Source organism: Paramisgurnus dabryanus, chromosome 8, assembly GCF_030506205.2.
Source record: "Paramisgurnus dabryanus chromosome 8, PD_genome_1.1, whole genome shotgun sequence".
Lineage (NCBI taxonomy): Eukaryota > Metazoa > Chordata > Actinopteri > Cypriniformes > Cobitidae > Paramisgurnus > Paramisgurnus dabryanus.
In genome coordinates this window covers 5,982,667-5,994,540 of record NC_133344.1, presented here as the reverse complement: position 1 = coordinate 5,994,540, position 11,874 = coordinate 5,982,667, and the positions used below count along the sequence as shown (strand labels likewise).

General features: G+C 36.5%; 1 protein-coding gene across 1 annotated transcript; it reads right to left on the bottom strand.

Annotated features, from left to right (window-relative positions):
* Positions 1–2,851: 2,851 nt before the first annotated feature.
* LOC135771619 (uncharacterized) lies at positions 2,852–11,171 on the bottom strand. The gene is made up of 3 exons (XM_073815409.1): positions 10,951–11,171; positions 10,354–10,864; positions 2,852–4,886 (listed from the first exon to the last, which is right to left on the bottom strand). Exons 1-3 carry the CDS (start codon positions 10,960–10,962, stop codon positions 3,670–3,672), a joined length of 1,740 nt encoding a protein of 579 aa, XP_073671510.1. The 5' UTR covers positions 10,963–11,171; the 3' UTR covers positions 2,852–3,669.
* Positions 11,172–11,874: the final 703 nt, after the last annotated feature.

Sequence of the window (11,874 nt, the reverse complement as noted above, 5' to 3'; positions counted from 1 at the left end):
CGGATCTTTAATACGCGTGAAACTATAGAGCAGGTCATGAAAAGATTCACGGAACTCATGAATCGTTTAAAATTGTATTTAGTTTAGACTTTCGTCTAAAGATTATAGTATTGCCGGCTCCGAAGGTTATGGCTCAGATCATTGCTTAAACTATACACGTATACGGAATATTTCATTAAATAACTTGTGATGTTACAAACAAATGTTTTAATCGTAGCATTGTTCATGATTTGTCTAAATCTAAAATAAACATTTACTTTTTTTGACACCGTAATGGGGGATTGTTTTACCAACATCGAGTTTTAGAAATCTTTAATCGCTTTACAACACGCACCCCTGTGAATGAATGCAGGTCTTGTGAGAAAGGAGGGAGGTGGGGTGAGAGCTGACAGCAAATGTCGAAACACGAGCTGTCACAAACACAACCTGTCATTAAACATAACAGCATACGCTTGACATAAAACACACTCAGGAATAAACAAACCACTAAATGACATGTCATAAACCCATTAAATACTCTCTGTCTAAAGTTGACAACTTGTACAGATTTTGATTGATGGTCCCGCCCCCCTGTCAAAGAGTCATAAAAACGACCTGTCAGACAGCAACTGTCACCGGGTGGGGGAGGGGGTCATAAAAGTTTGACGAATGCCGTCCCCATATAACTACTGTTGTATTTTCGTTGTAATTAGGTAATGTTGTGGTACAACATTTTAAAAACGTTTTAAAAACCAAACCCTTAAATAACAACAAGTACGTTTTATAAACGTTGGACACTACCTATTGGCATGTTTTCTTTAGTTAAAAACGTAAATTACATCTGTTCACTACTAATACAAATCCAGACCAAAATGCAAAAATTTTTAAGCTGGTAAACCTAGAAATAAGACTTTTAAAGAACATCATGACCAATGACCATACAACCAGGTGTTTATTTGAATGTATGTCGGCCAACCAAGAAAATGACCGGAATGCCCCAGTACCAATCCAACCCTGCCTACCATTATAAAACAAAACACTAAGCTCAGATACATTTAAACCAATATATACACTGGTTGTATTTTGGTATGTTCATGAGGTTCTTTAAACATCTTATTCCAACATAATTAAAACGTGTTTGAAACCTTTTTAGTGAAGACCAGAAGACTTTGATATCCTTGAGCTGTAATCTTTATTCCAGAAAGCGATCTTCAAATCAGGGCATAGAGCACCAAGTCTGACTTACAGCCCTACATTGCATTTAAAATCTGTAGTTCAGATTAATAAGAATAAAGGCTAAATCATGTCTGATCTGAACTAAACTAAACTAATGTTGAAATATCATAAAATCCCTTACAAAAATGTTCTGTGGAAATCCTGTAGTATATCATGTGATAAAGCATCACAGATAACACACAAAATTGTGTGGTATTATGTTGTTTTTTGGGACACTTTACCACAGGATTTTGTTGTAATGTCTGTAATATTCATGCAGTATTTTTGTGGGATTGTGTGGTACTAATTTCATATTTCTTCGGTATTTACCACATGATTTTGTTGTCAAGTATGTAAGATTACTGCAGTATTCCTGTAATATTTTTGTGTTATTACTTTCATATTTCTGTAGTAATTACCACAGGTATTGTGTTGTTTTTTGGGACACTTTACCCCAGGATTTTGTTGTAACATCTGTAATATTCCTGCAGTAATCTTGTGGTATTCCTTTCATATTTCTGTACTATTTACCACAGAATTTTGTTGTAAAGTATGTAATATTCTTGTGGGATTGTGTGGTATTACTTTCATATTTCTGCGGAAATTACAACAGGATTCATAATATTCTTGCAGTATTCCTGTAATATTCTTGTGTTATTATTTTCATATTTCTGTAGTATTAACCACAGGTATTGTGTTGTTTTTTGGGACACTTTACCCCAGGATTTTGTTGTAACGTCTGTAACATTCTTATGGTGTTACTTTCATATTTCTATAGTATTTATTTACCACAGGATTTTGTTGTAATGTAATATTCCTGCAGTAGTTCTGCGGTAATTACCACAGGATTCTGTTATATAATATTCTTGTGGTATTACTTTCATATTTCGAATGCAAAACTGGAAGAATTCGTGCAAAACTGGGTCTGTGGATTTTATTAAACAAACCCCGTAAAATCACTTATTAGAAAATAGAGGCAACGGTTTCTTTATTGAATATCAACTTCTAGTCCTTCTGCTTTCCCCCTTCATGCTCTCGGTCATTGCAGATGCTGTGTCCTGGTTGCTTTTGTCACAGCATCTGTGAAAAAGTACATAATCAAAATGCTAACAATAAAAAACGATGGCTGTCTCAACAAAACTTAAATCACAATTAATCAAAGTATATATACCAATATTAAAAGGAATGTTTTTATTTTAAACTTGATTTATCTTTAGTCCCAATTACTTGATGCCCAACTAAGATAAAGTCCCAAAGTCTTAAATGTAGTGATATCTTTCATTGCAGGATAACAGTTTTTAAAGTATAACCTGTTAGCCAGCACTTCTATTTTTGAGTATTTTCTGAAAAATGACAAGTCCAAACTAAAGCGTCTGCAGCTCTTAAACCCTATGGTCTATCTATATTCATAATTCTGGTCTTGTTTGAAACTAGACACTTGACATATTGTTGCCTAATAGTCATAACAACTCAGAGTAGTAAAGAAACAGAGTAAAACAAGGTAAAATATTAAATGACTTCCGTTTTTCTTTAAATAACATTCACTTAGCAAAAAAGGTATGAAATGGTCATGTAAGACACCTGGGGACACCATATAGGTAAACTGAATGTCTGACCATGCTGTGATTCAAATTTAAGAATGATACTCCAAAAAATGTTGTTTCTGTGAGCTTTTATTTCAAAAAAGTCCAGGCGTCCTTTCAGAAAAAGTGCACTTGGAAACTCCAAATATACACGATAACAAAATGACATGATTATCAAAAGAGAATGAGTCAGGACTACATATTACATGATGTATATCAATTCAGAACTTCTCTGCCCACCAAAGCACATAGAAAAAACTATTTCATAAAAAAACATTTGCACATTATAACAAAATACTTGTTATTTTGAATGTGGTCGCTCATGAATGCACTCCAGATTCCAGTCCTCCTCTGTGTCAGCTGAAGCCAATTCCAATTCTATTTTATACGCCTAACCCTTAACCTTGCCTCCTAAAACAGTGTGAAAAGGGGAAGGGTTAATAATATTCCCCTAAGAAATGGGACACCACTACTACACTGTCATATGACATCATACGTCAAAGTAGATGCAATATTTATCACATTGCCACCTTCACCTGCAGTCATGTAGTTACAGCCTACAAGTGGCCCTGGAAGCCCAAAAGCAGCACACCATACACCCCTCTAATAGCGATTTAGATGCTCTTCTCCTCAGTCTATTATTCACGTTCCGGTTTTCCACCATTGTTGTAGTAAAAAAAAGGCTTCCCTGCCAATGACGAGGAATTCCGGCTTTCCACAATACAAAATAACTAATGAAGGTAGGATGAAACGTCTTTTTGTTTGAAAGCAGAGGGTTTATTTCTTTATTTGATATATTTTACATTTTCTGGAAGACATTAAACTTTTATGACAATCATGAAAAATGCTGGTGCTGGCTGGCAACTTTTTTTAAACGTTGGTGGGAAAAGAGTTAAAGGTTCTGTCCAGTGTGAAGTCTCTGATGGACTCTGAAGTGACCTGAATAAGCAAACGTCTTGTTACACTGAGAGCATTTGTAAGGTTTTTCACCTGTATGAACTCTCTGGTGCCTTAGTAAGGTATCCTTTAGACTAAAACTCTTCCCACAGACACCACAGTGATGAGGTTTCTCTCCAGTATGAACTCTTTGATGAACTTTGAATTGAGATGAACTAGAGAAGCACTTTCCACATTGAGCGCAGACGTAAGGTTTCTCTCCAGTGTGAACTCTCTGATGTGATTTTAAGTTAGATGAGTAAGTAAACGTCTTGTCACACTGAGAGCATTTGTAAGGTTTTTCACCTGTATGAACTTTCTGGTGCCTTAGTAAGTTTGATTGGCGACTAAAGCTCTTCCCACAGACACTACAGTGATGAGGTTTCTCTCCAGTGTGAACTATCTGATGGGCTTTTAAGTTACGTGAATAGTGAAAAGTCTTGTCACATTGAGAGCATTTGTAAGGTTTTTCTCCAGTGTGAACTCTCTGATGGATTATCAGCTTATATTTATGGCAGAAACGTTTATCACACTGTGAACACTGATAGAGTTTCTCTTTAATGTGAATATTCTGGTGTTTTTTTAATGAACCTGAATCCCTAAAGGTTTTTCCACATTCACTGCACTGATACGGTCTCTCATTGGTGTGTGAAAACACATGTTTCTTCAGACTATGTTTACAGCTAAATCTCTTTTCACAGTGAGGACACTCGTACGTTTTTTCTCCTGTGTGAACTCTCTGATGAACTTTTAATTGAGATGAACTAGAGAAGCTTTTTCCACACTGAGCGCATTTGAAAGGTTTTTCACCTGAATGAAGTCTTTGATGAACTTTAAGATTTTGTTTGGTTCTGAAGTATTTTCCACATTCAGTGCAGTAGAAAGGCTTTTCATCACTGTGTGTCCTCATGTGAACATTTAGATTAGAGGAAGAGACACAAATCCTCCCACACTGTTCACAGTGAAACTGCTTCTTCTTCTTCTTCTTCTTCTTTTTCTCTCTGTGGTCTTCTGAATGATGTTTCTTCTCTTGTAAGGTAGTAAAGCTGATCTCAGATCTGGTGAAGAGTTTCTGTTCTGTGTGTTTTCTCTCATGTCTCTCTAAATGTCTCTGTGAGCTGAATGATGTTGAGGACGTTATTTTTATATCCAAACATGAATCACTCTTCACATCTGAAAGAAACATGAAACAATTAAAATTGTCTTTTCACTCTTATTTACACAAAGAAGGATGAAGAATTGAGATTCTGTATCTTTTTCTAGATTCACACATATAGACAGAAGACAGGTGTCAGTCCTGTTATTACAGCTTGGTCATTGCACATCAAATAAACCAACATTTGTACACAGCAAAAAAACATTGTAATTATTTTTGTTAATATTTTATTAAAATAATAACAATATAACTAGTGATCAATGACAAAATATATAGGATGGTTTCCAAGACAAGGATTAGCTTAAATCAGGACTAGGCCTTAGTTTAATTAAGGAATATAACTAGTTTTAACAAACATGCCTTACTGAAAACATTACTGGTGTGCATTTTGAGGCCAAACAAAGGGCACTGATGTATTTTATGATATGTCAGTGTAAGTTGTTTTCAGTTTGAACAGCTATTACATTTATTTTAGTCTAGGACTAGTCTGATCACTGTCTAGGAAACCGCCCATTAATGTTATGCATGATTATGAGTAATCCACATTTTTGTAAGAGTCGTCAAACGGAGCAATATTTTTTATTTGTACAGACAACGACTTTCACAATCCTTGTTGCATTATATGATGACACTTCTAAAATGAGATGAAATATTTTTTAAAGGGATAGTTCACCCCAAAATGATCACTTTTCCCTGTGTCGTTCTAAACCCCACAGAGCTCAGATTGTCTTCAGTAGAGATCGACAGATAATTATTTTTTTTTATCGATACCGACTATTTGGAACTTATTTGCCCGATAACCGATATGCTGAACCAATTTTTATTTACTGTTATACTACTGTTTTTGACAGACTTACAACAACACTATTCAACTGAACAAATCCTTATAATAATAACAATCACTCCCTCTCTGCATACAATGTAATAAACAGAGCCCGACCGATTTATCGGTTTGCCAATTTTAATCGCTGATATGAGCCTGTCGCAAATATAGGTGTATCGGCGTATAAGCCGCAGATATACAGCCGATATGAAAGTTTTCACAGAACAAAGAAATGCTTTTGAATGATGCAAGTACTTGTTTGTCCATTTAATGCAGTCAGTGGTCTCTCAGTTCAGGCAGCGGGAGTCACGCGGTTTCTTCACAACATTTTTACACCTGGTTATTAAGACACCTTTGGTCGATTGGATTAGAAGTGGACGAGAGAGACACATTCCCGTTTACAAATACTTAATCGTTCTGAAACTGAGTTCCTGTCAAGCGTCTACACACCAGAAAAACATAAATCCGGGCAAGTTTAAAGTGGATCAAAAGTCCACACAACTTCATTAACAGATTTGCCAAGTGAACGTCTTGTGTGTAACGACAATAACGTTAGCCGGATCCTTTCATCATCAGTTAACATTTTTGTCTGGTAATGTCTGTGTGCCAGTCAGTCAGTCAGTCAGTCAGTCAGTCAGTCAGTCAGATTTATTTATAAAGCACGTTTAAAAACAACAGCTGTTGGCCAAAGTGCTGTACAAAATGTAGACATATAACAAAATACAAGAAAACTACATAAAACGCGGCAACACATCAACAAATCAAAACAATCGAGCGGCAGTGTTTTGAACAAGTTGAAGACCTGACAAGAAAGACTGTGAAACACCCAGGTATAATACATTACAATAGTCCAATCTGGATGAAATAAAAGCATGTATTATAGTTTCCATGTCTCTTGATGTTAAAAATTACTTAATTTTTGCGATGTTCTTTAACTGATAAAAACAACTTCTGAGTACCGCATTAATCTGTTTATCGAAGGTTAAAATAGATTCAAAAGTAACGCCTAAGTGTCTGGCATGTGAATGGAGATTATTAGATAAGTGACCCAGTTTACTGACCACAACCTCGATAGAAGCAGGGGACTCAAAGATAAAAACTTTAGTCTTAGTCTCATTTAATGGAGGAAATTGGCAGACATCCACTCTTTAACATCTCTCAGACAATCATATAAACACTGTAAACTAGAAACATCTGTTGGATGCAAGGGGACATAACACTGAGTATCATCCGCGTTACAGTGGTATGAGACATGGTGCTTCTTAAATATAGCATACAGAGGAAGCATGTATAAGGAAAATAAAACAGGACCCAAAATTGAGCCATGTGGAACCCCATACAAAACTGGTGCAGATGATGATGTATATTTCCCAGTTTTTATGGAGAAGGTTAGATCTTTTAAATAGGAAACAAACCAATCTAAAACATGTCCCTGGATTCCAATAAGGTATAGGCGTTTTATAAGAATACCATGATCGAGAGTATCGAATGCCGCACTGAGGTCCGATAAAATTAAAACAGCACACTTGCCAGAGTCAACAATCAACAATAAATCATTTAAAACTTTTAACAATGCAGATTCTGTACTGTGTTGAGGTCTAAAACCAGACTGATATTTATCAAAACAACAATTTTCCTGTAAAAAAGACGTGTGCGTATGTTTGCGTGTCAGGGTGAACTCATTCCAAGGAAAACGGCAAGGGACAGCATGTGGTTGCAAGTGGCAAACAGTAAGCCCTTAAATGTAGTCGTCTTTAGGAAAGTGTCAGCTGCATACATAAGTGCTCCACTTTTTTATGGTGAAGTTTGGTCCTTCATCCCCCTGGATAGCCCGAATCCACTTCTGTCTAACTTCACCATCAACAGGGAATAAATGAAACAGATATGGCTTTTTACGTTGCCTTGACTGCGAAGGAAGTAGATTTCCATGACGACTGCGTATTTCCAGTCATAAATACGGAAGTTGAAAGAAAGGTCTATCTTCTGTGTCGGACCCTATCAGATCCAGTGCGGATGCCATTTCGTTGTGTTAGCAGGCAGCCTCGTCTCGCATGATGTTAAAAAGCCCAGGTGTGTGTTTGGCATCGAGCATCACTGTGCTCATGGCTAGTTTAACTTCTACAGCTTGTTTTCACCATTTGTATGTGCTTTGCGCAGGCACCGCGCACACGTGCTTGCTTTTGCGAAAATCGTTAAGTTAATTACTCGAAGATCGATGTATTTTTAACATCCCTACTCAGAATAATTCATATTTTGTTGTTAAAGCTTATGAAATAGCTGTTGACAAAATGCTGTTTATCTATGAATTTACTCATACATCAACTTTATCAAACTTGCTATAGTGGAGGTAATAAATAATAATTAATGTCCACAGACATTTATTTAGATTTTTTTAGCAGAATAATGTTTATCTTGTTAATGTTAATATAACTTCAGCCTTCAACCTGGTAAGTGAACAGCTATATGAACGCGAGTTTAAAAGGCTACTAATAAACATAAAAAGCAAACAAAAAAGGTAATTCAGCATTGTTATTTCCCACAAGCATTCATTCATGGCTGTTTAATTCATGTAAAGCTACGTTGTTACTGGGAAAGGATTTGATGAATCAATTTACGTCAGTGGTTCTCAAACTGGGGTCCGGGGCCCCAGATTTATGACATTTTATAAAATAAATTAATTCATCATACATTCTGTGTAATTAAACCTAAAAAACCGATGCCTGGGCTTTGTATATCTGTCGATACCCGATACCAATCCAATATCATTGTTGAATTAATAGTAAAATTCTTAAATGTGTAAAGTGCTTTCTGCTATATCTAGTATAATTTACATTGAAAAACAATAATTTCAAATGATTTACAAGTTACATAAACGTTAATTATTAATCATGGCAGTGTTTAGAAGAACATAATAGGCACGTTTGATCAAATAAATATGCTAAATATATTTTCCTTAATTGCGCAAAACTGTCACAGCTTTAGTGTGCAGATGGTTATTTTGGGAATTATGCACTTGACCGGACCTTTTATGCACATCACGGGCGCAGAATTGATGAACATATATCATCCTGTACGCTACGATTATGCTTTCCTGGGCGCAGAATTGATGCTCTTGAAGCACCCTCCATGGGAATCCTCGCTCGATAGCAATGAAAAGTTCATAACAAAGAGAACAGATTCGCCCTGTGTTCAGCACATAGTGAATTGCAACCATCCAACGGCTTACTGAGACTATACAAAATCAGATCTTTAAAATAGCCTACAGTTATCATGTGTGTGCGTTTGTGAATGACATGTTTCATCCATATGCTTCACCACCAGTGCGAGTAAGTTAGAGTTTCCGTAAACTTATATATGCTTAAATGTGCATTAGTTTTTTCACATGAAGCTATAAACTATAGAGTGTATTAAGAAGACTTTGAATATAGTGCATAAAAACATTTATGGTGCTTTTATAATACTTTGTCGTTTTCATCGCTTGTCAGTAAGAACTACAGGTAACCCACAGTATCGGAATTGGATCGGTCCTGTTAGTCCGATAACCGATTTAGCAAAAAGGGCCCGGATCGCCCCGATACCCAATCCAGATATCGGATCGGTGCATCCCTACTTAAAACAGGGGTCACAAATCCTGCTCCTGGAGGGCCAGTATCAGAGTTTAGCTGCAACACCTAAACAAACATACCTGAAGCAGCTAATTTTGGTGCTTTAGGTTTGTTTGATTAGGGTTGACAATGTTTGCACAATGGCTTAAATAAAAAAGCAGATAAAAAAAAACATTGGCAACTACGTCAGCAGGTGACGTGTCGCAGTCTGCTCATGAACAACCAGGGAGGAGAACAAATTATTAAATAAAATCGTTCGTTTTGGTTTCTCTACAAAAGTGTTCTCGTCACATCACAATATTATTATATTATTGACTGACTGATGGACCTTTTTGGCGATGTCCTTCATTGTTTTCTGAGGAAAGGATTGTGAAACTAACTAAAGTTAATGTGACAGACAGACGCCTCCCGAATTTAATAAAAATATCTAAAAATGTGATCTGAAGACAATCGGAGCACTTCAGGGTTAAAGGTTCTTCAAGCGAATTCACGCGTTTTAGACCATAAAACATTTTTTGTTACATACAGCAAACATCTCCTCACTATCTGCTTGCTTCCTGTCCGCTGATCAAACTGTAAAAAAACGCGATCTCTGTAGACAGCCCAGCCTCCACAAACTGCAATAATAACAAACTGGCCAAACCTACACCAGAAACCATAACAAAGTGTTCTAACCAATAAACGCCAAGAAGGATTTGGGGGTTGGGTTTGGGCGTGTTCATGAAAGCACGGAAGGGAGGGGGAGGGGAAGGAGTTAACTACGCTAAGTTTGTTTGAAAACACATTTCAAAAATCAACACACAGATTCGCTTAGAGAATCTTTAAGGACAATACAGGAGTGATTTATGATCAAATTATCATTTTGGGGTGAACTAACCCTTTAAGCCCACATGCATGTTACACAATAAGTATTAAAAATATCTTAAACTCATTTAACATTTTAGTACTTACACTTTTTGGTCTTTTAATTTGTGAGTTTATGACTGAAAACCCAAAACCATTGCTCACATGACAGTTCGAAATGTTCAAAACACAACTACAATTAAGGAGACATACCTGATGGAATAAAATCATCAACTTCCTCATTTCGACCTTCCTCTTCTGTTGGTTCAGTTTTGATTTCTGTGGGTTCAGTTTTGATTTCTGTGGGTTCAGGTTTGATTTCTGTGGGTTCAGGTTTGGTTTCTGTGGGTTCAGTTTTAATCTTCATCATGAGGTTCGTGCAGTCGATGAGTTTAACTGAACACATCTTCAGTTTGGTCTGCAGGATCTGCTGCTGTTCTCCAGCGTTACAGACAGAATCCAGAGACTCTGTGGAGATTTGATCCTCTTGTAAGCTCTGTTTACCGTCACACACTGTAGTGTCCTGAATGTCTGTGGGCTTTGACTCAGTATAACAGAGTAAAGTCAGACTGAGCTCGGAGTCCTGTGTGTGTCTGGATTTCTCTTCAGAGAGTTTAGAGTCCAGCAGTGGCTGTGGTGTGCGGCTCTGATCTCTGCTCATCCACACTGAATCCAGACTCCCATCATCAGTCACATACACTGAAGATTCACAACAATCCACATCCTCACAACACAACACACACAGACAGTAAGATTACAAATGATTTGATGTTGTCTGATTCAGGTAAATGATGTTTAAGCTGAACAAACCTCTCGTTTCATTGCTAAATCTCCTCTTGACCTCAGCTTTGTCTCCAGTAACGCCACCTCTTTCTTCAGCTGAGAGATTTCTGTGATGAAATCATCAATATATCCAGCATGGACAGATCAGTTCCTACTCAATGTCTCAACACTAAAATACACAGAGACAATAGACTGTTTACACTCAATGAAACACGCAAGAGAGAAAACACTGAGGATACACAAACACATCACACGCGCGCTCTTTCTTTCATTCTTCAGTGAGTTTATCTGCGGACTAAAGAGCTGCAGCGCCTCCTGCTGTACTGGAGAGAGAAGACGGGAAATTAAATGCTGAAGAATAAAGTCAAAACACCAAGCTTTTAAAGTCATATAGATATCGTAAGACAAAGAGATTATGATCAGATTAAAAATAGAAACACAAAAGTTTTTACAACGTTGTATTTTCATTGTAATTATTTGCAGTACAACATTTAAAAAACGTTTTAAAAACCACACCCTAAATATTAACAATGTTTTATAAACAATGGAAAATTGTCACGTTTTCTTAAGGTAGTAAAAAACGTAAATCAAGTCACAAAACTACGAAAACAAAACCAGACCAAAATGCAATAAAGACTAAATCATGTCTGATCTGAACTAAACTCATGTTGAAATATCAGTTGATGATTGTCCAGAATCAGTCCTCAATACTCCATCAAACTGAAGGTAAAACTTTGGAGTAAGTATGTAGAAAACAGTCTGATCTTAAGTGTTTTGTGTTGTTTTTAATCTCATTGTTATCTGTCAGGTGAACTGCAGTTACTCATCTGATGATCAGAAAGTGTCTTCACACAAAACGCACAGCTAATGTTTTTACATCTGTGTCTTTCTTTCATCTGTAAACTCACTGGAAGACAGGACAGAAGTTCATTTAACTTCAAACAAAAAATA